This window comes from Dromaius novaehollandiae, chromosome 17, assembly GCF_036370855.1.
Source record: "Dromaius novaehollandiae isolate bDroNov1 chromosome 17, bDroNov1.hap1, whole genome shotgun sequence".
NCBI lineage: Eukaryota > Metazoa > Chordata > Aves > Casuariiformes > Dromaiidae > Dromaius > Dromaius novaehollandiae.
Genome location: NC_088114.1, coordinates 12,073,476 through 12,088,892, shown reverse-complemented (window position 1 = coordinate 12,088,892; position 15,417 = coordinate 12,073,476). Strand labels below are relative to the sequence as shown.

General features: G+C 45.8%; 1 protein-coding gene across 1 annotated transcript; it reads left to right on the top strand.

Moving 5' to 3' along the window:
* The first annotated feature begins 42 nt into the window (after positions 1-42).
* Positions 43-4,443, top strand: SNRPD3 (small nuclear ribonucleoprotein D3 polypeptide). The gene is made up of 4 exons (XM_026119217.2): positions 43-182; positions 694-843; positions 2,010-2,202; positions 3,181-4,443. Exons 2-4 carry the CDS (start codon positions 718-720, stop codon positions 3,240-3,242), a joined length of 381 nt encoding a protein of 126 aa, XP_025975002.1. The 5' UTR covers positions 43-182; positions 694-717; the 3' UTR covers positions 3,243-4,443.
* The last annotated feature ends 10,974 nt before the right edge of the window (positions 4,444-15,417 follow it).

Genomic DNA, 15,417 nt, shown 5'->3' with positions numbered 1-15,417 from the left:
CCGCGGCGCCGCGGCCCGGCCGGCCCCGCGCACCGGGGGCGCCGCCCGCCCTGGAGGGGGCGAGGCGGGAAGGAGCCTCCCCGCGAGCACTGCTTTCCGCTTCCGGCGCGCGGTGCACGGCGGGAAACCGGAGGAGGCCATTAGGGGCTGCGCGCGGGCCGGGGCTGAGGCGGTTGCGGGCGGTGAGTGGTGCCGGGTGTCGTCTGTGCCGAGCTGGTGCTGGGAGCGGTGGGGCCCCTCCACCGTGTCCCGTGGGGGAGCGTCTGAGTGGGGCTTCTGAAGGCCGCAGCGGGAGGCTGAGGGCCCGGGGCGCGGTGTGTGCCCGAGGCTGGGCCGGGCCCCGCGGCAGCGCTCGCTGCGCTCTCCACAGGCCCGGCCCGGCCGCCGCGCCGCGCTGGGGAGCGGCCCCGGTGCAGCCGCCCCTGCGTGTGCGAGCGGTTCTCTGTTCTGCGGCGTTTGGGATCGAGTTTTGTTCCCTTTTCCCGGCGGGGAGCGTGCCGGCCGCTGCTCTCGCTGGTATTCCAGTGGCTTCTTCCTGTAGCTGTCTTTGTGGAGAAGCGTTATTACGGCTTCATCAGCGTGTGTGGTATTCCTGGGCAAGAGAAAAATCAGGTCCTTAGCTTGAGAAGCTCTTGGCTTTTATAGGGAAAGCTTAATTTCACAGGCTGTTTCCTTTGCTCTCGCTTGTCCTAGGTGTAGCGCTGCAGCTCTGCAGACATGTCGATTGGAGTGCCTATTAAAGTCCTGCACGAGGCGGAAGGCCATATCGTGACATGTGAGACCAACACAGGAGAAGTCTACCGGGGCAAGCTTATCGAAGCTGAAGACAACATGAACTGTCAGGTATAGCTCTCTCCAGGGGAGGGAAGGGAGCCTGTCTTGCCTGTACCAGCAAAGGTTGATAGCTTGTTGGTAGCTTGATGTAAAGACTTGTTGTTTTTTGCCTTAGCATAAAAAAAACCTGCTGCTGCATGCCCTTACCATAGTGAAATGGACTCAGGATTGCTGATTGCTCCAAAGAGGACAAAACTTACTCTTTCTGTGTTTAGAGTAGGACTGGGAAGTCCCATCAATAGTGTCAGGGTCTCTTAAGATTTTGTTCTATGAACAGTGTTTCTGCTGGAGTTTTCCACTGTATTGCTCTGGGCTTAAGATTAAACAAGGCCTCATTTGAGCAACTGAAGCTTTTTTAATGCATGTGACTTCAGGCATCCCAAGAGAGCTTAATTTTGTTTGATTTTTAGATAGAAATCATATTATTCAAATCAAAATGCTCCTTAATACTTAAGAGAAGTAAAGCTTTATTAAAAGTGACTTAATATGAGAAACGGAACTGAGTTTTATTTCTCTAAGTTTGTTTTGGCTCACACTGGGGAGAAAATAAAAATGTTGGGCCTGCTTGACTGGTATTAGGCTTAGCATAATGTATGAATGGGCCTGGATACCTTGTGTCTAACAACTCCAGTCTAGAAGGCAGTACTTGGAAGGTTTTTGGTTTTGGTGCTTGAATCCTGGCTGTACGTTCCTTAGCACTGTTTTGCAAGTAAACTGTGTATTTTTATCTGCTCTTGTTGCTGTGTCTTGCTTATGTGTATTACTCTAAATCAGTTGCGTATCATATGTTATAATCAGCCAAGAAAATCAGATGCAAGTTACTCTGATTATGTAGCAAGGAAGCACTACAAACACAAGTGAGATTAAAAATTGCATGTACGGTAGTAGCTTTTTTTATTAGAATAATCATGATTAACATGCTTTGGTTTGTGTGCCTGCTTAATTGATATTCTGCCGATGCAAGCCTGCCAACTTGCTGCAACTTCTGAAAAGCCTCTGTTGGTTCTAAAATCTCAAAACTGACCTAGAAAGGCTTTCTGTTGAAATGACTAGTAATTGACCCAGATAGCTTTCACTCAGAGGAGTCTGAGTCAGCATTCTGAGGGCGAGAGAAATAGGAATGCTAAACTGCGTTGGAGACTTCTGTAAGCACTGACTGATCTCTTGCTTTCCAGATGTCTAACATAACAGTGACGTACAGAGATGGGCGAGTGGCACAGCTTGAACAGGTGTACATCAGAGGTAGCAAGATACGGTTCCTCATTTTACCAGATATGCTGAAGAATGCTCCTATGCTGAAGAGTATGAAGAATAAAAACCAGGGTTCTGGGGCTGGGCGAGGAAAAGCAGCTATTCTTAAAGCTCAAGGTGGGTGTTATTTGTTTATGGGCCTCTTGCCCCCCCCCCCCCCCCCCAGCTTTAGTATTTTGCTATAGAGGGACAGGAAAGCTTTTGTCTGTATAACTGAGGAAACAAATAACATAAGATGCAGAAGTACTAGTGGTTCATATGTTGTTGGGTTCCCCCCCCCGATATATTTTGTCTTCAGTGGGAGTCAAGACTCAAACTTCCCAATTATCAAAATGAGCAATATTGATGTGAAGATAACTTACATGTAGTAAGCCATTTTGTTAGAGTTATACTGAGGTTTTACCTAAGTCTTCATTTTGATGTTTTCCAGTGAATGTGGTTGGTAGCTGTTTGGACTACTTAGAGAAGGAGCTTGTTCTTGTTAAGCTTTTGTAGAAAAATAGATTCAGATATTAAAATAATTCTTTAGAACTTGAGCAGTTGTAACTACTAGCCATTCTGCAGCTCTCCCTTGTTAGTACTTTTCTTACGTGTGCAGAGTAGTTATAACAAGTTTGAGTAATACCTGTGGGCTGCAAAGTCCTCCGCTAACTTTAACAAGTGTAGTGAGTGTGAGTGGGGGAGTAACTAACACCTGCTGGTATATACCGAGTTCTGTTGCAAAATCTTAGTGTGAGGTTCTGAACATCGGTGAAATCTCTGGCACAGCAACTGTACCATGGTACAAATTTCCTGTGGTATGGATTTGTGCGTCAGATTGGAATGTACACAGTGTGTTAATATTTCATTCTCATCTTGGTATATGCTGCATTGTTTTAAGTGGCAAGACTGTGTAACCATTAGTCTTGGTTCTTCTCACAGAACACTTTTTTTTGGGGGGGCGGTATATCACCTTCTGAACTCTGCATGATATCCTTGTTTCCTTGCTGCTAAGCAACAGACTTTGAGAATCATTTATGTTTTTATTTCTCAGTTGCTGAGATAAAAATGCAATTATATCAAATTCATGTCATCCCAAATGTTTTCTTTCTTCAGTGGCTGCAAGAGGAAGAGGCCGTGGTATGGGCCGTGGCAACATTTTCCAGAAGCGAAGATAATTTTGGTCTTGATCAACAGGCTTTTCTTATTAAGGGGTGTTAACTTGACTACATGTGCATCAGTATAAGTTTTGTTTGTTTAAATAAATATTTCTGACAAAAAAGTTGTCTGTTCTTGTATGACAGAACTCCTCTTGGACACATCCAAGTTCTGGCTTCTTTTTATAGCTGGGAAATATACTGTAGGTTGTTATGAGACTTGTAACTGCTTTGTCTGTAAAGTAGAGGACTTGGTACTTAGATTTGACTTCATTGTATCTTTTTGTATTATGGATTGAGTTTTAAAAGATCATCTTACTTCCTTTCTCTTGCTAAATTCTATTGTCATTCTCTCCCTAAAGCAAAACTAGGAAGCATTCTTGATGATGAATTTTTAAATCTTGTGTTTTAAAGTCTTATTAGCTGCTGCATTTTTGGAGCATACAGCCAGAGGCAACTTCCTGAGAAGCAAAGTGCTACTTTCTCTTGCTTCATATGGACCTACAATGTATAGGTCTGTGTTGAGAGCTGTATGTTGAGCTTGTATTCCTGTATTTCATATTTTTTCCCTTTTGGATGCAGGGAAAATTTTTCACTTGGAATGTGCATAACTTAAATATTTGGTAGGCTATTCTAGCCTTAGGTCAAAGATTCAATTCTAACACTTCTGGTAGTTTGTTTGTTTTTCATCCCTCTACCTGGGGAGTGAAGTTTATTAACAGAATATAAAATACTTATTTGAGGACAAATTTGAAATGTTTTGTGAAGCTGAAAGCTAGTGTGGGTGTATAGGGGAAGGGTTGTATTAACGGTTATCCATTAAATATGACTGTACAAAGACTAATCTTTTGAACAAGACCCGGGACTGATCCTAGCTTCAGTCCTAACACTCATGCATCACCATACAGATCACTAGGTGATCTGCAGGCAACAAAACTTCATTAAAGTTTTAGCTTATTTTGCTGAAATATGGTGTGGTTGTTCTTATTGCTGACTTAAATGGCTGAAATGTTTAAATTCAACACTCCTGTACCTAATCTACTTATGTGATGAATTATCAGTCTGTGCATGTGTCAGATACCTGTTCTTGCTCTTCTGCTCTGATGCTGTAAAGACTTTCCCTTGTGTGCAGACATGGAAGTTCAGCTAATGCATTAACTTGCTGCATTGTCTGTAAATAAAGCATTGAGCACTGATTATTAGAAAAACCTTGATAAATTTCCTTCTGTGTAGTCATGATTCTAAATATTTGCATTATAAACTTAAAATGTGTTGAAGTTGTGCTTGGGATTAATTATAAAAACATTTTAATGTTCTCTTATGCTTAACTTGAGGTTTTCAGTTAGGCTTCAGGGCTTAGCTATAACCACAGAAGCTTGTCCAAAACCAGTTCAGAGACAGGTTTTGCAAAATCTTATTTCAAAAATAGCATGTAAGCCATACTTTATTTGTGTAACAGTAATGTTTTCCCAAAGGTAGCGTTTCTATCTTAAAGTGAGCACTTAAATGAATTTGGTAATGGTGTTTAAACTTTTCTTGTGGAAACCTGGTATTCTTCCAATCCACAATCACTCAAAAGCGAAGCCTGACTGATACCAGTTGATCTGACCATTCCCTCTGAAAGCACCTGTGCACAAAGCAGTAGCAAGTGAAAGTGCACTGGTCTCTATGCAGAGTATGGCCTTTCTAATGAGTAGAAATGTCTGTTCATACTGTTTGGAGCTCTTCAATAATCACTTAGCTCTAACTCTCTCTGTGAGAGAGAGGGCATCTGTTCTCTTCCCAGAACTTCCTCCCCTCACCTGCCTTAGTAAAGGCTTCTGTGTTTCACAGACTGTTTTGAGGTGGACTGTCCTAAAGTAAACATGAAGTCCATTTTGCATCTTTATAATAAGAAACTGTTTTGCACACTTAGACTCTGTCATTGGGTTTTTACTTACATGAAGGAGAAAAGAGTCCTAGCTTAGTGCTCTACCATGAACTTCATAGTGAAAGCTAAGTGTCAGCTTGTGGCAGCTGATTGCGGATTCCTGGGATCTCTGGAAGTGGGTTGGTAGGTGACATTAAATATGTTCTGTTGACACCCACCAGCTTTGCTAGGTGGTGATACCTGAGATGTCCTCATTCACTAGCAGATATCACTGTATCCACTTGAAATAGAAGTGTCCTTTATTTGCAGTCTGTGGAGTGATTTTATTGCTCTTAATACATCAGGCTTGCATTTGTGATGCTAGTCTAATCTGAAATTCGTATAATGGTGTTTACTTCTGTCAACAGGCAGAACAAGGCTAGCACAATATATTCTTATTTTCTGTATAACTTGAGGCAAGTATCTGCTGTAGGGTTTTACAAGATGCTTCTCCAACAGCTCAGATTACCTTCTTTTTCTAAGACAGATGCCTAATAAAAATTCAAAATTGTTTAGTGCCATTGATTAGTTTCTATAAAGATAACAGTGTAGGATGGAGTGCATGCATTGAAGGATGGTAAGTTTTTCTTTTGCTTGCAAAAGCCTGTCAACCTGGTGGTTTTTAATGTACAGCGAGTGGCAAAGGAAGTTACTGTTACCTTGTTTAGTGACAGGAGAGACAAGAGGTGCAGTTGTAGTTTAAGCAAAGAGAAATCACTTTGACAGAACTGTTTCGGGTCTGATCTCCCTGTAATCTCCAGGGAAAGCACTGAAGCTTGCTACATCTGTTTTTTGCAGGAACTATCTGGTACTTCCCAGACTTAAAAACTTAGCTTCCTTTTTCTTTAAATTGTTTAAAAAGAATTATTAATATGTGGAAAAGGAAGTAAGCCACAGATGGGGACTTGACTAACCTCTCTCTCTCTCTCTCTCTCTCTCTCTCTTTCTCCAGAAGAGATTCAATATTTTGGCAAGGCTGCAAATCTGGTCCATCAGCTTTGTTTCTCACTACTTCCTTTTGGCAGTTAAGTAACAGGTGGCCTTTTTGCAAAGTTATGTGCTAGCTCCTTTTGCAAAGGGCAGGGAAAAACAGCACCCATTTTGACTGCAGGCAGACAGCTATTGGAACAGCAGAGGATTTGAAACAAACGGGATCCCTAAAAGACAGCATGACAATTAAATGCTGTTTAACCACATTAGAGCTGCTTAAAGGTAACGGGCTCATTTGTTTTCACTAATGATGATTGGCTAACCTTTATTATTATTTTTTAAAGTTCCTGTTCCTCCTTCCTGTGCGATACCAAGCTTCTGTTCTCTCCTTTGAGGTCCCCTCTCTTCCCCAAAACACTTGATGTGACACTCAGCAGAGCTGAGGGCAGAGAAACAACAAGGAATTTCAGAGAGGAACAGGAACTTTCCCAAGTAGATCCGAGTGTTGGAACAAACTCTCCAGTGGATCTGCTTCAAGAAGTTTCTAGCCCTGCTGCTGTTTCTTGCCTTCTGTTTATGGCTGTCCACTGAGTATGCATAATAAAACTTTTTTTAGAACTTTTTTTCCAAGCAGTGTTGGAAGTTTAAGTTTTACTTAAATAACATCTCTAATCTAGATCAGTTTTCAAGGAGATACTGGATTTTGCATTAGCAAAAACCTTTGCACCATGAATTCAGGTTGAGCCTGAGTCTAGGATGAAACGTTTACCCTCCGCAGAAAGAAAGGTATCGGGAATTAGTGTTGGAACAGTGGGAAGCTTCACAGCAGTAGGAATTTAAGCCTCAGCCAAGATAACCATATCATTTAGCAGCAATCTTCAATCAATTACAATCTGACTGGACCATACCCGATACACTAGTTTGTTACAGGCTCCTTTGGAGAACCGATATGTGATTTACATGTCACACTGACTTAGAGTGCGATAAACCAGAATTTCATTCTGGCAGTTGACACGTCGCCTGCTAGATGCTCTGTCACTGGGAGACTAAAACACGTGAAAACAGCCCTCTGGAAGGAAAAAATGGAAGAAATGTGTCTTCTGGTATAAAATCCACGAGCATGATGCTATTACAAACTCCAGCATGCAAACTCTCAGCTTCTTTCCTGTTCAATTTTCCCTGTGTGCTGGTTTCATTTGCATCCAGGTTTTTCCAGCTGCTGCTTGGCCTTCAGGTGCTGTGCACAATTCCCCGGCCCTTGGCTACCTGGGCACGAGCACTTAGGTAGGTAGTGCCCGTTCTCCCAGCTCAGTAACTTGAAGTGATCTGTTTCTCCGGGTTGGAGGGTTCTCTGGATAGATCAGGTTTCCTGGCTTTAACATCTGCCCTTATTTGCGGCCTCTCTGTCACAGGCTGCAGCACTTGTTCCATTCTTCATCACTGCTTGCTCTTCGTGCGTGGGCTTGTGGATCTCCCCCGTTCCGTGGGTTCAGAGCTCTCTGCGACTTCCCACCGCTGACCGGGACAGACCTACACCTCTGCGCAGATGCCTCCGAAGTACTTGTATGTGGGGCAGGGAGGCTACAGTGCAGCCATGAAGTGCGGGTCAGAGAAGTAGAGAGGAGACCTTGACAACAGCAGAGAAGAGTTAAATGGTGGCCATACGTGGGCAGTTCTGCTCTCCAGGTGCGTCTAGTTTTCATTTGCTCCTAAAGCTGAGTACCTTTCTTTAGTTCATTTTCCAAGGGTACGCTGTAAAATACCAGTCGGAGAGGTATTGTGTTATGACTGAGGGAGGCTGGGAAGGGATGCTGTGCAGATGAGATAAGTGGCAAGCTATGGTATCTCTTCTCTGAGAGTAATTACGTGCCACATTGTAAAAGCCCTGTTCTCCAGGGTAACAGAGGCTGGTTTACATCAACTCTCAAAATTGCAGGTGAGAGAGGCAGCAGTGTCTTACACGCTTCGCTCAGCCAGGAAGTAAAGGGATGTGGTGCCTAGAGCTCCAGTGCCCTCTGGAAAACTGCGCCCAGGAGGGCAGAATGGAGTAGAGAGCATGAATTTCTGGAGCTGGTGGTCAAGGTAACTGTCTAGTCTATGTCTCATTGCTACTTAAAGTTTCACACTGAGCTTTCATGTGAAGTAGATGTCCTGTTTTCTCCTGCCAGTATAACATGAGCAAGGGTGGGAGGCTGACATCCCAAGGGAGTGATGACTTGGTAAGAGAGCAAAGGGTGGAATTCGGAGGTCTGCAAGAAAGTGCCGATGATTTGGTTGTTCACTGCTCAGCCAGGGGTTAAAACAGAGGGAAGGGTTATCCCAGGGTTCCTTGATGTTTCCATGCTCACAAAGGCAGAAATGAAGATCTAGGCTTGCACCTTATTGCAGCTAAGCTGATTTCTGACAATAAGGTCTGGTCCTCCTCCACTCAGATTAGATAATACTAACTCCATGGGCCCTCCTGCTTTCACTTTTTTGGGAGGAAATACAGATACACCAGCTTTAAAACACGGTCTAGAAGAGCCTTGAAACAAATGCTAGCATGGGCGCTGGGTTGGAGAGTACTTTGCAAGCAAGGTGATGCTGTTCCCCAGCTCCCCATCCTCTCTGGGGACAGATCACATCTGCGGACAGAGGAGGCATCCGTGATTTCTGTATGCCGGTGCCTGGGGTAGCCAACACACTGCTTGTCCACAAGTATTTTGCCAGATCAAGCTGCATTTTAACTGCTTCATGTGTCCTGTTGTTACCTGATCCTGTAATAACAGTTCTTGGTAGTTTCATGGGTACCTCGGAGGTAATGAATGGGGAAATACTACCCTCCTCTGCTCCTTCTAGCTGTTCCTCAAAGACGAGCGGTAGGATAATTTAACCCAAGTTAAGTGTAGAGGCTGAGGTTAGTGTATGGCATGACCAGTAGGCTTGGGGTTTTTTTACTCTACCTAACTCAGACGTTTAATGAGAAAAGTATTTTGTTTTCGTGTGTGAATTGGTTGTTCCTAGCAGACAAGCCATTAGTGCTGGCTCGGGGCCAGTCATTGCATAAGCAAGCGTTGTGCAGCCCCTGCTGCTCCGCAGAGACTGTCGAGTAGGAGTCCATGAAAAGTGGAGGTTTTCCAGCATCATTAATTCAGGGGAGAATGCTGAAGCCCTGGCTAAGAAACAGATTTTATCCACAAGATATGCGTAGTTATGCTGGGAGAAATGAAAAGAATGGCAGAAAAAGACTTTATTTTCTTTTGTTTAGTGAACTGTTTGCACCAAGCATTTAATTAGTTCATTTTCCCTTGCCCGGGGACTTAAAATCTGTTGTCTGGTTGGGGGGTTGCCCTATTTCCAGCTCGGTGGACAGATGCTAGTGCAGCCAGTCCTGAGCAAGCCACTGCTTTTTGCGAGGCAAAACTCACTGCTTGCCCCACAGTGCCTAAAATGTTAACTGGGAGGGGGACAGAGCACTTTCCACTGCTGCTGGCTGGGTTTTGATAGTGCCCACAAGTGGGTTAAGTGCTGTCTGCAGACTGAAAAAAGCACAGTCCCTTTCTGGGAAAGTTTGCAGTTTATCTATGAGAAGGTTTAACTGATTCCCGTTATAGACCCACGAGAGGGAATAGCAACAGGCTGGTGAAGCAAAGGGAAGGTAGTGGGGAGGTCGGGATCCGCAGGGAGACGGTGTGTTTTGTGGAGCTGCCCCTTTAGCTCGTTCATGGCTCCCTGCCATAAACTGCCTGACTGCGCCCAGGCTTTCCTGTGTTTTTCTTTGCAAAACTGCTAGAGGGTATTAAGAGATTATCACCTTGCATTTCACCAGGGGAGATAGGGACCGAGCCGCAGAGAGGTTCAGACCAAGACTTGAAGACAGATTTAGGCCCGTAACTCCTGCTGAAACCAATGAGGTAGTACTCATTGAGGCACTAAGTACTTTTGAAAACCTGTCCTTAAGTGACTGGCCTAACAGTGTACCCGGAGCTCAGGAGCAAAGTCTCCGGAGGCCCAGGGAGTGCTCTGGCTGCTGGGTTATCCCAGTAACAGCATATGAGCCCGATACAGAAGTGATGGTCTCTGAACGCTCCTCCCTGCATCAGTCTCCTGTTGGACAGCAAACCACTTCGTGGTGGCTTTTTGGAGTAGTCACTTAGCAGGATGTTCAGGCTGCTTTGCTGGAAGTCCCTCAATATCCTCTGGAAAGGTGGAATTGTCAAGAACTGGCTGTTTCTGTTGTAGCTGCTTGTGTCCCGTATTCTGGTTTCTCTGCTCGCCTGCAACAAGCATCGATCCTCCTTACTAGGAATTTCTAGTGATGGCCACTAAATCTGTGCTATGTTGATTTAGTTTCATCTTCCTCCCTTAATTCCTCCCTTAATTTAATCCTTAAAGGACAAGGACTAATGTTTCTTTCTTGAAGAATAAGAGAATGTGTTACCTGTAAGTTCATGGTAACTGCAGTTGCAATCTGCCTGGGGTTTCCTGAGCTTCTGGCAAACATGTCTTTCTCGCTGCAGGTAAAAGTGAAAATGTCTGTATGGAGAAGGGCTTTCAGGGGAAGATGTGAGCCTGGGAATCTGGAGAACAGGTCCCTGCCTCTATTCTGGAGGCTTGTAGATGAGCTGCTTGACAAGATAGTAGCACTGCTTTCCTTGGCAAGGATATGGGGAGGATAAATAAACAGCTAATCAAATATTTTTATATACTGTGGTAAAGAGCACTTTGCAAGTCACCCTGCCCGGGTGCAACAGAAGACAGTGGTTACATCAGCCTTGTTTATAATCCTCCTTTCAAGAGACTTTGTTCTGCTTTCAGGTCGAAGTCTCTCCACCCCACCGAGAAGGGAGCAGCCCCCCGGCACGCCGGTGCGCGCTGGCCTTGTTTTCCCATTTAAAATGTGTTGAGTGCAATTCACATCTGTAACTAAGAGGGAAGAGATTTGTCGTCTAGAAGTAGGTCCTTGCGTTTGGAGGTTTTGGTGGCGAGGGGATGAGCTTTTGCGGGAGGTGGCAGTTTTTAGCCCTCATGGGAGGCACGAGTCAGGCGTCAGCGTGCACAGCCTCCGCGAGGTTTTGGGGTTGGCAGAGCAGCGTTAACAGGGCTCCGAAGCAGCTTTCTAGGGAGCCCACCTCCGATGGCCCTCAGCAGATGTGCTGTGAAGCTGAGAATGTGCTAATGCGTAGACCCACGTGGGGGCATTTTAGGTTGCTTATTGTTATCTTTACAGCCTTTTAAAAGCTGAAGTAGTCTGCAGAGTGAATATGTTTTTTTTTCTCTTCATATGTTATCCAGCTGAGAAGCAGAACCGGAGTGCGGAGGTTTTTTCTCATCTCTAGCAGAAAAGGTGTTGCTTTTTGCTGTTTCACAATTGAATGAGCTGCTTTCTGCACGAGTCTCACGTGTCTCTAGAGCAGCTCCACAGCAGGCACTTTTCCGCAAAGCTCAGCCATCAGCCAACGTTGTCCCTCTTTGAAGAACACTATAAAAAATTGCACATGAGGGACATCTTCAGAGCCAGACAGGAGTGCGTCATTTTGGCTGCAGTCTTGTTCACCTCTTGCTTTTGAGGACGGTTTGGATACAGCGGTTGGGAGTGCTGTGTTTTGGGGAAAGAAGGAGTAAATGCATGTGGAGGAAATGCCGCTTCCTCCTTCTCCCAGGGTGTTTGTTAGGATGTGCTGTCTTTGTTTTGTCTTTTCAGTATGAACTTTTTGCTAGTTAATGAGCCAAATACGACAAAGAGTGAGTAGATGAAGCTCTAGGGAACTAATTAGGCGTGTTTCATGTCTGAATTTGACTCTGAATACATGAAGTCTAATCCTAGCCCTAGGCTGAAGCTTGCACCATGGGATGTGCTGAGGCCTCTGGCTAAGGACTGCATGTCGGAGGGTTCTGGTAAGCAGCCCCCACTTTACACGTGCAACCCTGTCTGAGCCCTGCTCTTAGTGTGCTCAGCTGCTTCCTTCTTGGAACATGATCCTAACTCTGTCCTTAGGCTGAAACTAATGCCAGGGGCACCCCACTCCCCCAGTCTAAGGACTGCACTGCAGATAGTTCCAGTAGCAGCACTAGCTTTACTTTGGCACAATGAGCCTCAGTCCCGCTTTATGGTCCTGGCTGTCTCTTTCTCTGAACCCCAACCCCAGTGATGGCTCCGATGCTTCTACCTAGTGGCAATCTCCACAGCATGCTGCCTCTTCCGTGTGCTGGGTGCCAGGCTCGGTGCTGCCAGGCTCGGTGCTGCCAGGCGTGTTGTGCAAGAAGAAAATAGGTGAGAAGGACTTACGGAGGTGACCCTTGGAAAAGCTCTGATGGCAGATGTATCCTGCCGTTCCCAGTGGAGGAACTGTCCCTGCTTGCGGTTGTGACTGCCCCGCACAAGAGCACCTGTCCTGGTACAGCAAAATGTCTTGCCTATTTTCTCTCCTATGAGACAGCTGGGGTTTGTGGTCAGAGATCATGTTTATCTGGCTTGGCTTCACTTCTGCTTAGTGAGGGACAGCAGATGAGAACTGTTTATTACTTTCTGAAGAGAGTCCTCCTGTTACCACAAGGGAGTCTCTATTACGGTCTTCTGAGGAAAGCCAAAGTTTGGAAAGTCAGTGAGTGCTGCAGATTTAGAGATAACTCAGTGACCTAATGGTATTGCTAGGGGACAGAGACAGCACAGGCACTAGCAATGCAAAACTGACAGAGCACTCGGGGGCTTCTGGTGAAAGCAACCGTGTGCACAAGCACAGAGCCACGCTCAGCAAAAGACTCCAAGTTTATATAGGATCTGAGGGATGGTCCAGTCCAGGGCTGAGACCCGGGCAGGGAGGCTCACAGCCGGAGACTTTGTCTGGGCTGCTGCCTCTGACTGTCTGGTCGCATGTCAAAGTTGCTGTTCCTTTGGTGTCCTCCATCTCGTTCTCCTTCAGCTGCCGACTGGACCTGCTTGATCATGTTGGGATGTAGAGGGAGCATTTCCTCAGACTGCCTTGAAGGCTGCGATGTCTGCAGCGGAGCCTTGAAAAGTCCATGCCTCGCTTGCAGGGGCTGCTGGAGCCAAGCACGGAGCGCTGCTCTGCCTCTCCAGAGACAACTGTGCTACCTGAAGCATCACGTCTACCTAAGCTTGCAATTCCGAGGAAGGGTTTCTGATAGACTTGCTGCCCGGTCTAGCACTGTCTGCTGGCACAGTTTCAGCAGGTGTTCTTGGGCCAAGCATTACCCTGCAGATCCCGGGGTTATCTGCATGGAGAGGAGCTCTCCAGTCACTTGTAGGGATCTCCAGACTGAAGAAATAGGTTGTTCTGTTGCAACAGAGTTCAGATATAGGTGCATATGTCAAACTGTTGGCTTCTGTTATGGAAAATAGGCTCGCCGGCCACCATAACAGCATCCAACCCTGGGTTCCCACAGAAAAATTCAGAGCCAAATCAAAGCAAATTAAATAATTAAATTTTAATGACACACGTGCAGTAATTACAGCTCGAGCTGGGTGCCTCCGAAGAGGGACCCCGAACAAAGAAATCCCTGGGCAATTATAACTTTTTTAACTTAAACTTCCCACCCCTCACGGGGTAGTTCAGACCAATAGTAATTTTTAGGTCTGGGGTCTCCTGCTCCTTATTGGCTCTCATCGTTGTTCCTAGGCAGGCTGTTTTTCTCCTTTATCTTTACTGTCGCAGTTTCTGCTGACGGTTGTACCTTTGTTTCTTGTTGGGTCTTACCGTTGTCTCTCAAGGTCCTGAGGAGGAGGAGGCGATTCCAAACCACAGCAATTAACACTGCCGAGCAGTGAGGGGAGGCTCTGTCCCTCCAGGTCCTGATGCCCTGCACTGGTCTGATTGCAAAGCCTTGGCATCCTCCCTGCCGGAGGGCGAGACGCGGCAATGCAGACTGCTTGCAGCTTCCTTATCTTCCCAGCTGGAACCAGCTCTGAGGCCCTTTTCTTACTGAACTAGGCAAAAGTTTATTACTTTGTCTAAGTGCGGCCTAAGGCTTCAGCAAGTTTAGCTACTCATGCTAAGGAAGTTTTATGTAAGTTTTGCTGGGTGGCTACCTCTAGACAGTCTCAGTTCAATATTCTTTAACGGCTTCACAAACCAAAAAGCTTCAGGGGAGCAAGAACAGAGGTCTGCTCGGAGATCTGACCTGGGGTCCCAAGGGTGGCTGCTTGTCTGGGGAAGGGGCTTTTTCCAATTCTCTGTGACCTTGTCTGTGCTTGAGGAGACTCATAAAGCACATGCTTCAGGGGAGCTACACAGGCAGGTTGAGCAAGGCCCATGCAGATGTTAGCTAGCTTTCCAAATGCTTCCCATCATTTTATCCAACTGTTGGATCACAGCTGGCCACTAAACCTGGGTGAGATTGCCTCAAGAGCGGACTGGGAGGAATAATCCTCGCTAAGAAGTGGAGGAACTGGCTGATCAGTAAGCTGCAAAGTACCTATTCTCCATGCTGGTGGCATGCCTGCGTGCAGGCTGACTGAGCCTGACGCTGTAAAAAGAAACATCAGTGATTTTGTGGTTTATTGGCTTTTGAGGTCAGTTTGGACGCAGCAGGAGGAGTGTCAGGTTTTGGAAAAAGGAGTAAATGCATGTGAAAGAAATGCCAACTTTTCTCATCACTCCTCTCGCTGGCAAGAGTTACTCTGTGGTTATTGTGTTTTGTGGTTACTCCGGTTTTGAATCAACATCCCTGAACTGGAATACTATCAAGTTTGGGGGAACAGAGGAGATATTTAATTGAGTTTGTAGTGTCTCATGAGTAGATGAAGACGTGTTCACAGCTTCCCGGAGTGCTGGCCTCAACGAAGTGCGTTCCGGTGTATTTTGTATTGTGAGCTACCTCTTGGCAGCCTCAAACCAGCTGTTGCATCTATTTGAGGAGCACTTGTTTGATGTCAGCAAGCTGCTAAACAAATTCCACTCTGACCCCAAATGCTCCGAGTTTGGGTGGCTGGGCTTTCTGCCAGGTGCCCGCGAAGGCTGCTATACCTGCTGCACTGGCAACATAGCGCAGTGATAAGGGGTTGTACTTAGACACCCCATTTCTCCTTCCAGGCTGTGAAACACGTGATCTTCTGGGGGACAGAGTGATCCCTAAAAGCAAATATCTAATCCTCTGCTTGCTTTCATAAGCAAAAACAATTTCAATTTTGGCATCTTTGTCTGTCCACCGAAGAGCCCGTCAGCCTGCTCGAAACATTGCAAACTCCTTTATCCCAAGTGTTCGCAATGAGGAATAAGTTGAATAAAGAGGCTTGGCAGGGAGGGAGTAAAAGAGCCTTGACGGGTTCTGAAGTGCATGAAATAGAAATAAATCAGGGAAGCCTGTGCTTCACACTGCTTTTTGCATCCTTACCTCAGCAGAACAGTCACTGGGTAT

Coding starts and splice junctions, on each gene's coding strand:
- SNRPD3 (XM_026119217.2), top strand. CDS start 718: ATGTCGATTGGAGTGCCTATTAAAGTCCTGCACGAGGCGGAAGGCCAT. Junction 844..2,009: donor AAGACAACATGAACTGTCAG/GTATAGCTCTCT, acceptor CTTGCTTTCCAG/ATGTCTAACATAACAGTGAC. Junction 2,203..3,180: donor AGCTATTCTTAAAGCTCAAG/GTGGGTGTTATT, acceptor TTCTTTCTTCAG/TGGCTGCAAGAGGAAGAGGC.